At 42.9% G+C, this 18,932-nt stretch overlaps 1 protein-coding gene across 4 annotated transcripts in view; it reads left to right on the top strand.

Moving 5' to 3' along the window:
- The window catches only part of stab1 (stabilin 1), a 64,675-nt gene extending 51,466 nt beyond the window's left edge, over positions 1–13,209 (top strand). For 3 of the 4 annotated variants that reach the window (XM_051948261.1, XM_051948260.1, XM_051948263.1), the window contains 9 exons: positions 464–597; positions 1,077–1,242; positions 2,280–2,386; positions 4,552–4,671; positions 5,179–5,313; positions 8,867–8,971; positions 9,089–9,238; positions 11,913–12,011; positions 12,989–13,209. In XM_051948261.1, coding sequence (XP_051804221.1) covers positions 464–597; positions 1,077–1,242; positions 2,280–2,386; positions 4,552–4,671; positions 5,179–5,313; positions 8,867–8,971; positions 9,089–9,238; positions 11,913–12,011; positions 12,989–13,063 — 1,091 coding nt within the window. In that variant the 3' untranslated portion in view covers positions 13,064–13,209. Of the gene's footprint in view, positions 1–463; positions 598–1,076; positions 1,243–2,279; positions 2,387–4,551; positions 4,672–5,178; positions 5,314–6,518; positions 6,663–8,866; positions 8,972–9,088; positions 9,239–11,912; positions 12,012–12,988 lie in introns of those variants that run through there. The other variant, XR_007941959.1, reaches the window with a different exon arrangement.
- The last annotated feature ends 5,723 nt before the right edge of the window (positions 13,210–18,932 follow it).

The raw sequence follows: 18,932 nt of genomic DNA, 5'->3' as shown, positions 1-18,932 counted from the left end.
CACCATGTAATGTAGCCTATCTCATGTTACCGTGGCAACACACCAGAAGCCACAAGCTGACAGCCATGTTGGCGTCACGCTGCTGATCCACTGTTGTCACGGTAACTGCGGAATACACAGCAGCTGACCTTTACTGCATCCCCGTTACCACGGCAACACCTTGAGGACGGTGTCTGTTGGTTTCTGGGTTTGAACCGTGATAAGCCTGAGATCAGATGAGCTCGTTAACAGACCTCGTTAAGTCTGACAGCCAATCAAAGAGCAGCTGTACAATAATCAGCCTCAGGTCATCACATCCATATGATAACAATGATAACAACAACAACAACGACAACAATAATAACTCCATTTAACACCTTTGAAACACTGAATGAGCGCAAACAGACACATAAGAACTAGTTAGTCTGTCTGGTGTCACCAGGTGAGTGTGTGTAGGTGATGCTAACCTGTTCTGGTCTCTCAGAGAACACAGCTGGAGTTTTCCATCTTCGCTCTCCGGAGGGAAAATACAAGATGAACTTCAGCAGAGCAGCAGCTTCCTGTCAGGAGGATGGCGCTACGCTGGCGACTGTCACACAGCTGGGACACGCTCAGCAGGTAAACATGCACACATACATTTTATTATTTTGTTTTACTCTGCTGAGGAAGGCGGCGTTAGTGACGATCCTCAATGTTCTGCAAGATCAGTAATGGCACAAGGCTTGGATGAGAGGTGAAACATCTTCAAGATCTAAGTCCAGTTGAGTCCACGTCCTGTTTGCTCAAGATTTCTGTCTCGTTTTTGTCCTTTTGTGTCTCGTTTTTGTCATTTTGTTTCTTATTTTTGTCATTTTGCATCTTGTTTTTGTTGTTTTGTCTGTTGTTTTGTGTCTCGTTTTTGTCATTTTGTGTCTTATTTTTGTCATTGATGACTGAGCAGCCTTGGAGGAGAACTGATCTCCGAGTGCTTTTCTTGTTTTAGTATTCAATTATTTTATTATTCTATTTTTTGTAATTATGGTATTACTGTATTGTTCTATTTTTTTATTACTCTATTATTGTATTATTTCATTACTCCATTGTTTTCTTCCTCTCAGCTGGGCATGCATCTGTGTGTAGCCGGCTGGCTGGACGGGGGAAAGGTTGGATATCCGACCCGCTTCCCTTCAGTCAGGTGTGGAGACAACCATGTAGGTCTGGTCATGTACAAAGATCCAGTGGATCAGAACAACCTGTACGACGCCTACTGCTACAGGCTCAGAGGTACTACAGCAGCTCACCTGTTTAACACCTGTCCAACACCTATTTAACACCTAGCCAACACTAGTTAATACCTGTCCAACACCTGTCCAACACCTGTCCAACATCTGTTTAACACCTTTCCAACATCTGTCCAACACCTGTCCAACATCTGTTTAACACCTTTCCAACATCTGTTTAAAACCTGTCCAACACCAGTTGATACCAATCCAACACCTGTCCAAGACCAGTTTATACCTGTCCAAGACCTGTTTAGCACCTGTTTATCATAATACCTAGTCAATAACTAGTCAAAAACAGTTACTAACAGCTAATAACAGTTAATAACGCGTTAATAACATTTAATAACCAACTGAGTGGGTTTAGTGAAGCCAGATGATCAATTAAATCCTGGATTGGTTGATTCATGTAGAAATGGAAGCTGCAGGTGAAGTCCAGTCATCCAGACAGATTTATTTTTTTTTACATTTTTGTCTGGTTTCTTCCTTCAGAGGACTAAAAACGGGCTTATGTTGTTCTCTGACTTTAATTTACCCATAAACCCAGAACCCCGGGTATCAAGTGAAGAAACACCAGATTATCCGGAAGCGAACAACTGGATTAGAAAAATAAAACCCAACAGAACCGCAGCTTTTAGTTGTTACTTGAACCACTGATCAGTTCATCCATTGAAGACTCAGTTGTTCAGAGAACACCTAAGCACTTAATCTGACTCCACCTTAGGGGTAGAATAAGTCAGGTGGTCCAAAACCCAGCACTTATTTAGAGCTGACAAAGTAAAAAAAAAAGGGGGGGGGGAGGTGGTTGGCAATTTTTCTGCAACTTGATGGCAACACCTTTGACCAATCGCACTTGAAGCACTTTTTGCTCTTACTACAGGTTTTTCCTTATGTCTGAATTCTTGCTTGTGTTGTACGTCGCTTTGGACAAAAGCGTCTGCTAAATGAAATTGTGGAATTGTAGAATCCATTGCAGAAATACTGACGTAAAACCTGTAAACAAACAAAATAACATATAACTGTGCTGCTGCTGTTCTGCAGATGTTTCGTGTTCGTGTCCTGATGGTTACATCGGAAACGGAGATTTCTGTCACGGCGTTCTCACCGACATTCTGGCGATGTACAGCAACTTCTCCGTGTTCTACAAGGTGAGAATTCCTAACATCTGATCCTCAACGTTCTCCATGGTGTTGGCGTTTCCATCAGGTCAATAAAATCTCAGTTTCGTCCTCGTTCTGCTGTCTGACAACAGAAACATCTAGAAATGAGAGCAGCTTTACTGTAGTTCAGCTGGATTAAAATGCAGTTTAATGAGCAGAGAGAGCAGGAGAGAAGCTAGCAGAAGCTAACAGATGCTAACATGAAAACACAGTAACCCACCCAGGAACCCAGTCCAGTCTCTGAATGTCCTTCAGTGCTACAGTTTATTCAGAGACCTGATCATCAAAGCTAACGTTAGCCACATTAGCCGTACAGTGCACTAGCATTAAGGATTCTTTTATTCTTGTGGCTAATGCTAATGTTAGCTACATTAGCCGCATAATGCTCTGCTTCTAAGTATCCTCTTATTGTTGTAGACAATGCTAATGTTAGCCACAGTAGCCTAGAGCATGCTAACTCTAAGGATCCTCCAATAGTTGTAGCTAATGTTAGCACCAGAAAGTTAGCCATAACTATAGGAGAATCCTTAGTGTTAGAGTATCATGTAGCTAATATGGCTAACAACAGCTTTGATAGTCGTAGTTGTAGCAGTAGTAGAAGTCACAATGGTAGTAGTAGTAGTAGCAGTGGTAGTAGCAGTAGCAGTCGCGGCTGCAGTGGTAGTAGCAATATTTGTAGTAACAAAGAGGCTACCATTAGCTTTGATGATAGTAGTGGTTGTAATGTGGCTAATGTTGGCTTGCTTCAATGTTGGTGGTTGTAGTAGTAATGTGGCTAACATTAGCTTGATTAGAAGGTAGCAGCTGTAGCAGTAATGTGGCTAACAGTAGCTTACTTCGATGTTCGTAGTTGTAGTGGTAATGTGGCTAATGTTAACTTGTTTTGATATTAGTAGTTGTATCAGTAATGTGGCTAATGGTAGCTTACTTTGATAGTAGTAGTTGTAGTAGCGATGTGGCTAACTTCAACTTTTGTGGTAGTTGTTGTAGTAGTAATGTGGCTAATGGTAGCTTACTTTGATAGTAGTAGTTGTAGTAGCGATGTGGCTAACTTCAACTTTTGTGGTAGTTGTTGTAGTAGTAATGTGGCTAATGCTAGCTTTGATGTAGTAGTAGTAATGAGGCTAACCTTAGCTGGCTTCGATGGTAGTAGCTATAGTAGTAATGTGGTTAACATTAGCCTACTTTGACAGTAGTAGTTGTAGTAGTAATGTGGCTAGTGTTAGCTTTGAAGGTAGTAGTAATATTTATAATGTAAGCTTTGATGGTAGTAATTGTACTAATAATGTGGCTAACATTAGCTTGCTTTGATGGTATAGTAGTTGTAGTAGTAATGTGGCTAACATTAGCTTTGATGGTAGTAGCAGTAATATGGCTAATGTTAGGTTGCTTCAATTGTAGTAGCTATAGCAGTAATGTGACTAACATTAGCTTACTTTGAGAGTTGCAGTTGTAGTAGTATTGTTTCTAATATTAGCTTATTTTGATAGTAGTAGTAGTGATGTGACTAATGTTAGCTTTGATGGTAGTAATTGTAGTAGTAATGTGGCTAATGTTAGCTTGCTTCGATGGTAGCAGCTATAGTAGCAATGTGGCTAACATTAGCCTGCTTTGATAGAAGCAGTGGTAGTAGTAATGTGGCTAACTCTAGCTTACTTCGATGGTAGCAGTAGTAATGTGGCTAATGTTAGCTTTGATGGTAGTAGTTGTATAGTAATATTTCTAACATTAGCTTGCTTTGATAGTAGTAGTTGTAGTAGTAGTGATATGGCTAACTTTAGCTTACTTCAATGGTAGTAGTAGTAATGTGGCTAATGTTAGCTTTGATGGTAGTAGTTGTAGTAGTAATGTGGCTAACATTAGCTTTGATGTTTTCATGTTAGCATCTGTTAGCTTCTCTCCTGCTCTCTGTGCTCATTAAACTGCATTTTAATACAGCTGAACTGCGGTAAAGCTGCTCTCATTTACATATGTCTCTGTTGTCAGACAGCAGAACGAGGATGAAACTGAGAAACTTTATTGACCTGATAGAAACACCAACACCATGGAGAACATTGAGGATCAGATGTTAGAAACACCAACATCGTGAAGGAGCAGAAGCTCAACTGAAGTGTCTTCCTCTTTGGACTTCCATCCATCTTGTTTCTCTGCAGCTTCTCTTGGACTCCAGCGGTTCTTCCTCTGAGGGCCGAGAGCTGCTGGACTTTCTGTCTCACAGGACGTCTGAAGTGACTCTGTTTGTTCCTCATAACGCTGGATTCTCCCAGAACCAGGTGAGGCTCTGCACCAGTGGAACAGAAACATTTTAAAAGGTTCTAGTCTGTCAGAACAAAGTGTTTTAAACTAACCAATGAAAACAGAAAAAATAAAAAATCAGAGTCCCAGTGGTTGGTCGCCGTCAAACGCCATCATCTGTTACCGGGTAGGACTGGTCTATTCATCAAACTAATCAGGTTTATAGATTGATACTTTCATTTTCTCATCATAAAGATAATAAGCTAGTAACAGAATTATTGAAGCAGATCCTCGTTTCTGAAGACTCTTATTGTGAAGGTCCACTAGAAGACACAGATTTTTACATTTTCATCCAAACGTGATTATTTAACTTTTCCTATGTGAGGCTGCTGGGTTTGTCGCTGCAGTGCCACCTACTGGCCAGGACGGTCAGCAAAGCTTTACAGGGACCTTTAATTTAAAGGTTTATTCCACCCAAAGCGCTCATTTCTGTCCCAGTAGTTCTGGTTCTGATTCTGAACCCGATCCTGTTCTGTCCTGTTCAGACTCTGTCCCTCAGAGACCTTCAGTACCACGTCTCAGCCAATCACAGCATGCGACCTTATAAGGATCTGAGACACCAGGAAGTGATCACATCACAGCTGGGAGTCAATCTGACGGTTACCCACGGTAACAACCAGGTACAAAACACACACACTAAAACAAACACACACACACACTGGTTAGTTAACTGGTTTATTAGATAGATAGATAAATAGATAGATAGATAGATTAAACCTTTATTAATGCCACAGCAGGGAAATTTACAGTGTACAGCAGCAAATAGAACACTTATTTACAGCAAGATTTTCATGTAATTGCACAGCATCAGTATTTACATTTTTATTGCAGTTTGTAAATGGGTGAACAGAAACTACTGGGAGTTTGATTGTAAAGTGTGACTGCAGCAGGAAGGAAGGAGCTGCAGTATCTCTGCTTTAGACACCGCGGGTGAAGCAGTCTGTCACTGAAGGAGCTGCCCACTGATCTTACTGTTTCCTGCAGGGGTGGGAGGTGTCCTCCATGATAGACAACAGCTTTGTCATCATCCTCCTGTCTCCACCACCTCCACAGGATCAAGGGGGCAGCCCAGGACAGAACTGGCTTTCTTTACCAGTTTGTTTAGTCTCCTCCTGTCTGCAGCCGTGATGCTGCTGCTCCAGCAGACCACTCCATACATGATGGCTGATGCCACCACAGAGTCATAAAAGGTCTTCAGAAGTGCTCCCTGCACCCCGAAGGACCTCAGTTTTCTGAGCAGTGGAGTCTGCTCTGACCTTTCTTGTAAAGTGCGCTGGTGTTAGTAGTCCAGTCCAGGTTCTTGTTTAAGTGAACACCCAGGTACCTGTAGGAGTCCACAATCTCAATGTCCGTTCTCTGGATGTTCACTGGTGTAGGAGAAGTGTGTCTGTTCCTGCTAAAGTCCACCACCGGTTCCTTGGTTTTCACCGCATTGATCTGGAGGCTGTTCATCAGGAACCAGTCCACAAAGTCCCGGTTAAGTTCTCTGTACTCCTCCTCATCTCCGTCTGTGATGAGGCCGACGATGGCAGAGTCGTCAGAGAACTTCTGAAGGTGGCAGTTTGTGGTGTGATGGGAGAAGTGTGCAGTGTAGAGGATGAAAAGAAAGGGGGCAAGGACAGTCCCCTGTGGGCCCCCGTACAGCAGACCACAGTGTCGGACACACAGTCTCCTGCCCTCACAAGCTGTGGCCGAGCAGCATTGTGAGGTGAGAGTCCACTCCTGTCTGCTCCAGCTTGTCCCCCAGAAGCGCAGGCTTGATGGTGGTTAAGGCACTGGAGAAATCATAGAACATGATTCTCAGAGTGCTCTTTGTCTTCTCCAGGTGAGAGAGACATCTGTGCAGGAGGTAGATCACTGCATCATCAACCCCGATGCCGGGCTGGTAGGCAAACTGCAGTGGGTCCAATGATGAGCTCACCAGGGGTCGCAGATGACAAAGGACCAACCTCTCCAGGGTCTTCATCAGGTGGGATGTTAGTGCCACCGGCCTGAAGTGGTTGAGGTCCTTGGGGTGCGATATCTTCGGCACCGGTTCCACGCAGGATGTCTTCCACAGCTGTGGTACTCTCCCCAGCTTCAAGATCAAGTTGAAAATATGTTCCACAATCCTGCTCAGCTGATCTGCGCAGGACTTGAGGATCCTGGAGCTGATGCCATCAGGACCCGTAGTCTTCCTGATCTTCAGTCTGCTCAGTTCTTTCTTCACCTGGGATGTTGATAGGGACAAGCTGGGGCAGGGGGGCTGTGTGCTGGTTGTGAGTGTGGGGCCCTGTGGAGGAGGGGAGGTGTGATGGTAGGAGAACTGTGGAGCTGTAGGGAGGGGGAATACAGCGGGGGTGGTACAGTCAGCAGGGGGTGGTACAGTCAGCAGGGGGTGGTACAGTCAGCGGGGGGTGCAGACAGATGCAGAGGTGGCTGCTGCAGGGTGGACTGGTCCGGGGGAGGGGTGGCTGACTGTTCAAACCTGTTAAAGAAGGTGTTCAGATCATTCACCCACTCCTGGTCCCGTCTCAGTTCTGTCTTGGGATCCTTGTGGCCAGAGATGGTTTTCAGGCCCCTCCAGACCTCGCTGACATTGTTCTGCAGCAGCTGGTCCTCCATCCTCTTCCTGTAGCTGCATTTCCCCTCTCTGATCTTTCTCCTCAGTTCTCTCTGTGCAGATCTCATCTCCTCCTTGTCTTCTGACCTAAAAGTCCTCCGTTTGTTCTTTAGGAGAGCCTTTATATCAGGAGTAATCCAGGGTTTGCTGTTGGCAAAACAGTGTACAGTCCTGGTGGGCACAGTGTAATCCACACAGAAGTTGATGTAGTCTGTGATGCAGTGAGTGAGGTTGTCTATGTCCTCCCCATGATCCTCACAGAACACTTCCCACATAGTCGTGTCAAAACAGTCCTTGAGAGGCTCCTCAGCTTCCTCAGACCATCTCTTGACCATGCGGGTGACAGCTGGCTGTCTGTGTATCAGAGGTTTGTACACAGGAAGGAGGTGAACCAGGTTATGGTCAGATTTACCAAGTGGTGGAAGAGGAGATGATGTGTATGCCTCCTCGGTGTTGGCATAGAAAAGGTCTAGTATTTTATTGTCTCTGGTGTGGCAGGTGATATATTGTGTGAAGGTGGGTAGTGTGGACGACAGAGAGGTTAAAGTCCCCAGTAATAAGGAAGAGGGCCTGTGGGTGCTGTCTGCAGCTTGCTTGTTACTGAGTGAAGGACCTCACAAGCAGAATTAGCGTTAGCAGAGGGAGGAATGTACGCAGCTATCGCGATAACATGCGAGAATTCCCTCGGCAGGTAGTATGGTCTCATGCTAACAGTTCAATGTTGTTGCTGCAAAGTTTTTCCTTGATAGTGATGTGTCCAGGGTTACACCATCTATCATTAACATTCACAGCCAGTCCCCCTCCTTTCCTCTTACCGCTCTCCTTAGTCCTGTCTGCCTGCAGCAGCTGAAAGCCGTCCAACACAGCGCTAGAGTCCGCTGTTACCTCCGTTAGCCAGGTCTCAGTGAATAGCATGATGCTGCACTGCCGGTATTCCCGCTGGTGTCGTGTCAGCACCGTAAGTTCATCCATCTTGTTGCAGATGGATCTTACGTTCCCAGTGATGACTGAGGGGAGGACGGGTTTGTACCGTCTCCTCCTGTTTTGGCATTCTGCCCCTGCACAGCTTCCCCTTCTCCCCCTCTTAAGCTCGTGGGGGACATCAGGCCTCTCACCGGTTAGCCTCACAGGGCTATGGAGGGCTAACAGCTGGTCTCCAGAGTAAACAACGAGGTCACCACTGTGTACTGGATCTGCAGTCACCGATGCGGACAGCAGATTCAAAAACAGAAGAAAAATCAGAGCAAACTGCGCTAATTCCGTGCCCATTATTGACACTGATTACTAGTGCAACTTCTGAAAAAGAAAAAAGCAAGAGAAAGAAAGTAAAAACAGAAAAAGATTACTCAATGAGCAAGAGCTGCTGTAACTGGCTGCCACTAGAGGGCGGCGCCATCAAAAACTAACTGGTTTATTTGATTTGTTAACTGGTTGATTAACTGGTTTATTTGGTTTGTTAACTGGTTTATTAACTGGTTTATTTAGTTTGTTAACTGGTTTATTAATTGTTTTTAACTGGTTTATGTGGTTTATGAACTGGTTTATTAACTGGTCTAACTGGTGTGTTTCAGAGCTGTAAACTGGTGAACAGGCTGCTGCTGCTCGACTGGGACATTCCCGCCGTTAACGGCATCATCCATGTCATCGAGGCGCCGCTGAAGGCTCCGCCCCCTCCGGTGAGTCATCGACTGCTGGCCATGTCTCCACGGTTACAGTGGAGCTGAGGGTGTTGCCATGGTGATCGCGGGCGTACAGATAACCATTGTTTACCGTGTCGTACCTGTTGTCTCCAGGTGTCCCATCACGCCTCCCGTGGCCACGCCCACTCCAGCGGCCCGGTGTCGGCCATCTTGGTGTCGGTGTTTCTGGCCTTTCTGCTGGCGGCACTCGGATATTACGTCTTCAAACACAAGACCGACGCCTTCCGCTTCCACTACTTCAGAGTGAGACACAAACACACCTGGGCATAAACACATGAGGACATAAACAAACACACCTGGACATAAACAAACACACCTGGACATAAACAAACACAGCTGTGGATTTGGCTCAATACAGGAAAGGATTTTATTTCAGAATCACATACATATGGTTAAGGTAATTAAAGTTAATGTTTAAATGAGTCCAGAATGTTTACAGAGTCTAATTGTTAATATTTAACGATGCATATTTGTAATTAAAGGGCTTCAGCTGGAATATTCAAATTAAACTCGTATGAATTTATTATTTCAGGGTGTTAGGCTTCATATTCAGCTGAGGCAGCAGGTAAATGTAGATAGTAAATATGTATTGAATCGTATTTATTTATGTATTGAATAGTCTTTATGTATTACAGTTTTTTCATTTGCTAGCAAGCGCTGGTCGAACTGAAGTCACATGTTCAAAGCTCTTCACACAGCCTGTATTTCCATCATGCATCTCAGCTAAACAGTTAATCTCATCCCCAAAACTGTTTCTCACCAATAAAACTGTTGGGTTCAAACCCTGAAAAACACAGAGACAGCAGAGGGAAGGAGAGACCGGCTGTACACACCGTAGCATCAGCCGCCCAACTCCAAAGAGCCTGAGTCTCCTCTGCGTCTTTGTATTTGTTTCAGACAGGAATGTAACACAGAGGGTGGAACCATGACTCAGCATGAGATGACAATGGAAAAACCTTCTTCACGAACAGAAAGACCTTCAGAGGCAGACATGTGGTATTTGTGTCTGCTTTCTTTGTTATCTTCATCACCTAGAAGGCCTAGTTCTGGTCGCCTCTCGGTGTGTGCTGTGTCTACATGTTTCTGCCATAAAGTTCACGTAGAATCATGGTTTAAAAGGCACATATGTTTCACAGTCACTCAGTGATAAATTAATGATCATCTAAAAGCACGTATTGTATTCTAAGTATCCTATAAGTATATTTCTCCTAACATAAGTACTATAAGCATTCTAAACATAATTCTTCTAACAGAAACACACATTCATGTCTCACAATAAGCTCATTGAACATCAACACCAGCAAACAGTCTCACTTTGGAAACAAACGCTGTCACTCTGAGCACACAGATACCAACAACAGAGAGCATGACAGGAAATAAAGTTTATTGTTTCAAGTTTGAATGATTTCTTCTTAGATTCATCAGTATGTTATTGTAAAATAAGATCTTTGCATTTGACTGCTCTAAATTATTGAATGAATCAGGAACGCAGCAGTTTACTTCAACATGTACGTATCTTCTCTGTGCCTTTGCATCGGTGCTTTGGGACCCTACAAAAAATAAAAAGTTTACTGTAAACAAAAGAAATGCAGAATTCAGGGGCAGAATAGAAATCTGGAGATGAAACTCAAAAACCAACCACACATGTAAACTGTAACATTCACACCCTGCCGTCTGCATTTGGCCTCATGTTTCCATCCATTACATCTGATGTCTTCTCTGGAGATGCATTGTGGGTAGAACCTCTCTGAGTGTCTGATCCACCCCTAACAGGCTTTAGGAGAAATATCTCCACACCCAGCATTCATTGCATCCAGCAAGGAGAGTGATCATAAACGTTCCACCTCCATGCTGAAAAAGTATGAATATGGAGGTAAAAACAGCTCAGACATCCTGGGATGTGCAGTGAACAATGCAAGTTTGGCTGCACCCATGATTTACCACATGTTCAGTCACTGTGGCCCGAATTCCATCAGAGACCACAGCTCTTGCTCTTCCTCTCCTTCCTCCTCTCCTGGCTACTCTTCTCTCTCTACCAACCTGAGCCGGTGCTCTTTGTTCCATATTTCCAAAGGGAAAACAATCAGAAGCCACTCCTTTTATATGGTTTGTGATGAGGCCAAACACAGATCACCTGAATCAGTTTTACGCTGACAGCTACACTTAGCTGTGTTTGGAATTACATCATCTTTTTACATATTTTTATTGTCAATACTTTGATATGATTTTCCATAGGTTTCAGTGTATCTGCAGCAGAGGTTCCTCATGGTTCTCCTCCATCATTCTTTGTTGATTGTGTTTTAACTGCTTTGAAAACAGTGTGTTAGCGTTTGTAAATGTGCTGTAAAAGTCTAATGTTCTGCAGGTGGTGAACTAGTAACTGAGAAAAGAGTTCATGAATTTTGGTGACTGTGGTCACTGAATGCATTTTGTGTGAAAGTGATTCACAGTTCGGTCCACATGGACTGCTGTTTGCAGACTGTTAAGAGTTTTGAACATGTCAATTCAGTTTGGACCAATGTGTGTTAGCAATAAAAAAACTGTAAATAGTCTTTATTTATGTATTGAATTGTCTTTATTTATGTATTAAATACTCTTTATTTACGTATTAAATAGTCTTTCTAGATTATTCTCAAGAAACTTGACACTAAAATTAATCTAAGCTACACAATAATGTTGAATAAATTCAGCTGCTGTTTAAACTTGTAAATTTAAAATGAATGTATAATTAATGACAATAAACATGAGAAACTGCTGTTAGAATGTAGCAAACAGGAAGCTCAGATATATTTAAAATGAAACTAAAAATGTTTCATATTCTGTTGATATGAATAAAACGTTGGCGTCGCCGACGTCTAAAACCACCAGATGATGATCAGAGGTTCTAACAGTTGATTCCTTGTTTCCATGGTGACAGAACGATGATGAGGACGGTAGTGGAAGGATGAAGCCGACGCTGGTGTCGATCCCAAACCCTCTTTACAGCGGATCCAGAGCCTTCACAGAACCCTTTGGGGTGAGTCCGGAATGCCTTGAGAACCCTCACTGATCATTTTAACCCACTGTGGACCATTTTACATTTTTCTAACGTTAGCTTCGATGGTAGTAGTAGTAATGTGGCTAATGTTAGCTTTGACGGTAATAGTAATAGTAGTAAGTACTTAGGATCAACAGTCCAGAGCAATGGAGAGTGTGGAAAAGAAGTGAAGAAGCGTGTACAGGCAGGCTGGAACGGCTGGAGAAAAGTGTCAGGTGTGATGTGTGATAGAAGAGTTTCAGCTAAAATGAAAGGAAAGGTTTACAAAACTGTGGTGAGACCAGCCATGTTGTTTGGTCTGGAGACAGTGTCCCTGAGGAAAAGACAGGAGGCAGAGCTGGAGGTAGCAGAACTGAAGATGCTGAGGTTCTCTTTGGGAGTGACCAGGATGGATAGGATCAGGAATGAGTCCATCAGAGGGACAGCACATGTTAGAGGCTTTGGAGATAAAGTCAGAGAGGCCAGACTGAGATGGTTCAGACATGTCCAGAGGAGAGAGAGTGAATATATTGGTAGAAGGATGCTGAGTTTCCCACTGCCAGGCAGGAGGCCTAGAGGAAGACCAAAGAGGAGGTTTATGGATGTGGTTAAAGAGGACATGAAGGTAGTTGGTGTGAGAGAAGAGGATGCAGCAGACAGGGTTAGATGGAGGCAATTGATTCACTGTGGCGACCCCTGAAGGGAAAAGCTGAAAGGAAAAGAAGAAGAAGAAGAAGAAGTAATAGTAGTAATGTGGCTAACGTTAGCTTCGATGGTAGTAGTAGTAATGTGGCTAATGTTAGCTTTCACTGCACTCTTTGGGCTGAGTCTGGAACACCTTAAGAACCCTCACTGATTGCTTTAACTCACTCTTCTTCATGTTTCAATCTAAAGTCCTCCAGCTCTGAGGAACCAGAATGAAGGAGAGAACTCAGAGATGTCTCGAATGGAGAACTCATTTCCTGTCTGTCCTGCAGGAGTCCAGTCCAGAGGAGGAACTGGCAGAACCAGAAGAACCTCCAAACGTTCTGGACTTGGACCTGGACCAGTAGAACCAGTCTGTCTATCTACAGGAGCTTCAGCTCCTCCTCTGCTCACAGTTAATGAAGAAAGAAATCTAAAGTTTTTATGAGCCGTGAATGGAACCATTCTGTTTGTGGATCTCAACATGTTGTAATAAAAATCAGCTGATTTTTCATGTGCAGGTTCTTCAGTTTTCATTCCATGAACATTACAACAGTATTGGTGGTATTAATAGTAATGTGACTACTACTGGTAGTAGGGGTAATACACCAACTACTGCTGCTGATACTGTCACTGCTACTACAACTTTTAATACTAGTACACATGCTTCTACGAGTCTAACAGCTATTTATACTACTCCTGCTTGTACAGCTATACTACAGCTGCTATTAATCCTCTGGTATTTGGTTGTCCAGCTGTTAGCTCGGGTTAGTGTTTTGCAAGTGGCTAACTAATTAGCGCTCATAGACTGGAAGCTCTCAACAAGATTTCTTGATGAGAAAAGAGCCAAAAACTATTCTTAGTTATGAAAATTTATTCCAGGTTTCCTTTTCTCAGTCGTACATTATAGTGTGTAAATGTATGCAGCACAGTGACACGGCAAACTTCTTGTTTCTGTTTTCACTCCGTCTACATCAACAGAATGCTCTGACACTTTACCCCACTAGCTTAGCCTCGCAGTCGTATAGACACCATCAGAGCCTACGTCATCAACAAGCTGTGTGTGCATCAAGGCAACGGAAGTACCGCTTCATATCATTTACCTGGCATTGTTCGCACCACACGGAGTAGCAAAACTAAAAGCTACCGCTGAACTGTCGGCATCATAATATCAGGTTGTTTTTGGTTGTACAAACCGAAAAACTCAAGAAGGACTTAAGTTCTACCGCATGCCAAGGGGCTCTCGGCTGTGGCTCCAGGCTATCAAGCGAGTGGATTGGACAGAGGATACCATCAACAATGCACGCGTGTGCTCTGTTGTGGCAAACAAAGTGAAATCAGTGCAAAATACACTTACCCTGCCATACAGATGCAGTTTGCTGTGTGTATGTAGTTCTCTACTTTGTTGACGATCACCCACACCTCATACATCGTAGTCGTCCGCCCTTGCCTTTGGCTGGGTAGGATTTCAGACATCAAAACACAAAACTCTTCATCAACGTCCTTGTTTCTCGCCTCCTGTACCTGTCCACAAATTGTGTAATCATAGGCATCCATAGATTTGTATGCTCACAGCTTCTCTCTAGTGTACATGCTAGGTTTTTCAACTAAATACAAATAAATATCAGGCCACTGAATACTGGGCCACTTACTAACGTCATAGTCCCATTTGGTAAGTGTACAGGGATCTGGGAGCCTCTTGCTATTTGTTGAAGTGAGCTTCTTAAAGTATTGTTCGCAATCTTTTACTAATAATGCACCCATGTTGCTTGACAAGCCACTGCTAGCCGCCATACTTCCATTGCCAGGGTGCCTGAGCAGCCCTCTTTGTTTACCAACAGTAAATGGGTCTATGCACCTCAGCTGACCAGGCCTTCTGGTCCAGCATCAGTGTGTGACCTCAAAAATGTGCTTCAAGAAGAATGGTCAAAAATTCCCATAAACACACTCCTAAACTTTGTGGACAGCCTTCCCAGAAGAGTTGAAGCTGTTCTAGCTGCAAAGGGTGAACCGACGTCACATTGAACCCTATGGATTAGGAATGGGATGTCACTGATGTTCATATGAGAGACAAGGCTGGTGGGCGAATACTTTTGGCAATATAGTCTATCTTTGTGACTAAACTAAGATAAAAAGAGAAAAACTGTCTGATTCCTGCATCATGAATGTAAATCTTTTTGGTTTTTATGACAGTAAACTGAATATATTTGGGTTTGACATTTTATAAACCAAAACAAGAAATGAATTAGTGGAGAAAACAATCAACAGGTTAATGGACAAAGAAAATGTGTTTTCCAACATATATGGCTGAATTCCTTCAACATTACAAGATACATACAATTTAAATTCTATTTTATTTATAGAACACCAATTACAGGTCAAACTGTCTCAAGACGCTTTATTTTTATATTTTTTGTCATTTAAAATATGACAAAGTAAGAAATTTAAACCTCTTGACTAATCCAATTTATTATTTGGTTTTTAAGAGACTAATCAACAATTAAAATAACTTTCTGCACTAAAACTAATAACATGAGGTCAAATAGAAGGAACAGTTTTAAATCCTGCAGTCCCACGACGACAAGAATAAAGTTTGTGAACAAAAACTAAATCTGCTGCTGGATTCCATTAAAGTCCTGATAAATGATCATAAAGTGTGATGCTAAAGGTTTGTGGTGCTAAAAATGTCAAAGTAAAGATATCAAGTTGAACATCTGGATGGAGGCTGATAAAAGTTGACCTCCCTTCATTTCTCTGGAGCGACTCCATGGATTTTAGGGATGCTGCTTAAAGACCTGCTCTTCTAGTCATCTTCCTTCTAGTCGCTGTAAAAAGTCACTCCATCCTCGCCGACTTCAACACCTCTTCATGACAACTTGTTCTGCCTCTGACCTGGTGGAAACTCAAGAAACTCGGGAAAACCGTCGAGACTCGGATTTTCGAAAAACTCGTTGGGCGGGGGAAGGTGTGGTGGGCGGTGGGGGGGTAGAGGGGGCAGTGGGGGAAGGTTGGGGGTAGAAGGGGAAGGCCGCCACTCACTTCCCCGCCTACTCTCCACCCTGACTCCACCCAGACTCTGCCTTGGCTCCACCCACGTGGTCACTTGGAAACTATGATGTCAAAGGAACGACGAGTTTATTTCTTTTTATCTGATCTGTAGCTCAGTGAGTTAAGGGTTTGTCTATGGAGCTGCAGGTTGCTGGTTCAACACCAGACCCTTTTTAAATTTCTGAAAAATTTTGACAAAGAAAGAAAGAAAAACACCAGTGGTAGGTCTTGATCCAGCTACCTTTCACTTTGTAGTCTCTCTTTTTACCCCCTGAGCTATTCACTCAGATATTAAGTCTTCTTTTTTTTGCGCATTTATCATCGATTTTTTGTCGTTTTCAAGTTTTTTTGTTTTTTTTTAACTCGAGTCTCGTCTCGACCGTTTTTCTCAGGAGGTTGGACTTCAGCCTTTGTGCTGGAGGGTTGAACCCTCAGTTCCAAGACTTTCCAAAGCCTCCACACCTCCCGAGTCCTCAGGACCTGAGCTTTCACACAGTCTGAGGACTGAATTTTTCTAAGTCCCACAGTAGATCTCTGTTAGATTTAACTTTCAGACAGTCTGAGGACTGAAGTTCTAAAAGTTTCTCAGTACTTCTGTGTTAGTTTGAACTTTGTGGTGAACAGAAGCCTTAAAACTTGTGACCATGAGTCTTGATTTCACATTTAGACCATCCATCTGAGTTCTTCTCAGACCTTCACCTGTGGGTTCTTCAGAAATCCTGATCAAACTTTGCAGAGCGACAGAAGAACCAACAATATCTCCTGTTTTCTCCTTTAATGAGTCGACTCTTCTGCTGCTTTCAGACCAAAGAACTACAGACTCTTCACAACCTGCTCAAACTCTTGGTACAGGACCTCACCACACGGGTCAACAAGGTTTCCTTCTCATTTCTACTCTGAAGCTCACCTTCTCCTGCTCAAACTGCTGACAAATGTTTGTGCTGCTCTACAGTCTGGTCTCCAGAACTTCCTAAAAACTCTCAAAGTCTCTTCTGCTGCAGGTTGCTTTGTAGAACTGTTCCAGAAAACCTCACTAAACCACATGGAGGGGCCTCAAGATAGTCGTCCAGATGAAACCGTACAAAAACCAAACTAGCACAACCCAAACGCTAAAGTCTCCTGCAGCCTACCAGAGAAGCTCTTTAAGCAGAGAATCAGGACAGGAACTCTTACCTTCTGGACAACCAACGTTGGTTCACAAACAACCAAAAACCTCTAAAGACTCACTACAGCCAAGATAAAGACACAACTCAGCTGCACCAAACCCACTAATCACTGCACACATTAGCACCATGTGCTAACTGTGGCTAAAGAACCACATTTACCAAGACAACTATCCAGTACAAAGCCCTAAAACTATTGATGTTACGAGATGTGCTGAGGCTTCGAAGCGTGTGTTGAGTAATGGAGGGGGCGTTTCCACAAAGTGCATATCGAGGCTTGCTTCATTTAGGGGAGGAGCCAAAAATGATGACGTCCGAAGCTTTGCTGCCTGGCTGAACACGTGACTGCTTCAGAAAGTGGCTCAGATTTTGCCGCGAGGTCAAACAGCAGAATAAACCCCTCAGACTCCGTTCAAAATGTGGGTTTTTGATAGAGAGTTGTGGTCAGTCAACAGTTTGGATAGAGTTTTGATAGTCTGGATACTAGAGTTTGGATAGTGTTTATATAGTTTGGAGAGTTTAGAGAGAGAGAGAGAGATAGAGAGAGAGAGAGAGATAGTTTGGAGATTTAGGAGAGTGAGGAGAGAAAGATCGGTGTATAGGATTAGAGCCAACCAGGAAGTGGAAAATTTCCCCTGTGAGGAACATTTTGATTTTATAACTCCTAATAAGGTAAGCTAAATCTAACATTATTACAGACACATTAGGTTTGCATATTAATAACTGTATTTTTCACCATTTCTTGTTTAATTCAAAGGTGAGGTGTTTATTGTGTGTCAAAAAAAGGAATTGTTTAAAACCAGAAGCTGTAGAAAACCTGTTACTGAATAAAATCTCCCCTTTCCTGTACATCCTTGTCTAAGTTACACAAGCATATTCAGTACAATCTTCCTAGTTCCACAAACCCTTCCACTGTCCTCTGCCTGCATAAGGCCATGCCATTTTCCTAAGGAGACAGACATTATTACACAACCTGCTACATTATGTGATACTAACATTTTGGGGAAAATCTACACACACAGAATACATGAAAATATATTTTATTATACACATATGTGATCATTTATCTATAGAAATTATTTGATCACACATTTTTGTGTTTTTCAGTCATTCCCAACAGCTATAATGAACAATGACTCAATGCATCATGTGGTTCAGACACAGCTGCCTGTGATTATACACTTGACCAGTAGGGGGTTTCATGTGCTCAAGAAGCTTCAAAAAATGAACCTTTTCTCGAACCAATTGGCTCAAGTGGTTAAATGCCTCATGAGGCTTCATCTCACCATCACTACCTAAAACACACCAAGAAACACATTAAAGAGGATTTTACTGCTGGAAGCTGCAAGCCAACGCCTAAAGAACAAACTAAAGCAACGGAGCCAAACAAGGTTCAGTGAAGAGAAGCAGAGGAAATGTTTGACTGCAGACATAAAGCAGGAAGACACTGAGCTGCTCAGGTGTTCCTGATAACACCAAGCAGCCACCTGGACAGCCAATAGGAACACAGCTTACTGGAAGTCCAGAGGGCTGCTTAGTGAAGGAAATTTAGTTTAAAGTTGAAACAGAAAGTTAACAGAGAAAGTTGAAAACCACCTTCTGATCCCTGAAATCTCTGAGTTTTCACACAAAGAACACCTGAACATGTCAAACTGGTTCCATAGTAGAACCTTCACTGTAAAAACCTCACAGCATGATGTGTTGCTCAAAAAACAATACAACCGGCTGTCAAGGAGCGACACAAAAACAGGACAAATGCTGGTTTCCAGGGGGTTGAAAGAGTAAGTTTGCAACATTTGAGCAGAAAAATCACAAAGTCTGTCTTGAGTTCAGCTGAAAATATTAGTTTTTCTTTTTAATTGACCAAACTTTTCAGGAAGTAGATGAAGAATAATTAAAGCTCTCATGTAGAAGTCCAACTTCTTTTGGATCCTTGTGGAGAGTTTAACATTTTTGTCACATTTTGGACAACACACGAAACTATGACTTTTTTTTCACATTTTGGATGACATACTATACCATGACA

The sequence above is a fragment of the Acanthochromis polyacanthus genome, chromosome 5 (genome assembly GCF_021347895.1).
Source record: "Acanthochromis polyacanthus isolate Apoly-LR-REF ecotype Palm Island chromosome 5, KAUST_Apoly_ChrSc, whole genome shotgun sequence".
Lineage (NCBI taxonomy): Eukaryota > Metazoa > Chordata > Actinopteri > Pomacentridae > Acanthochromis > Acanthochromis polyacanthus.
This window is presented reverse-complemented; position numbering and strand designations above follow the sequence as displayed.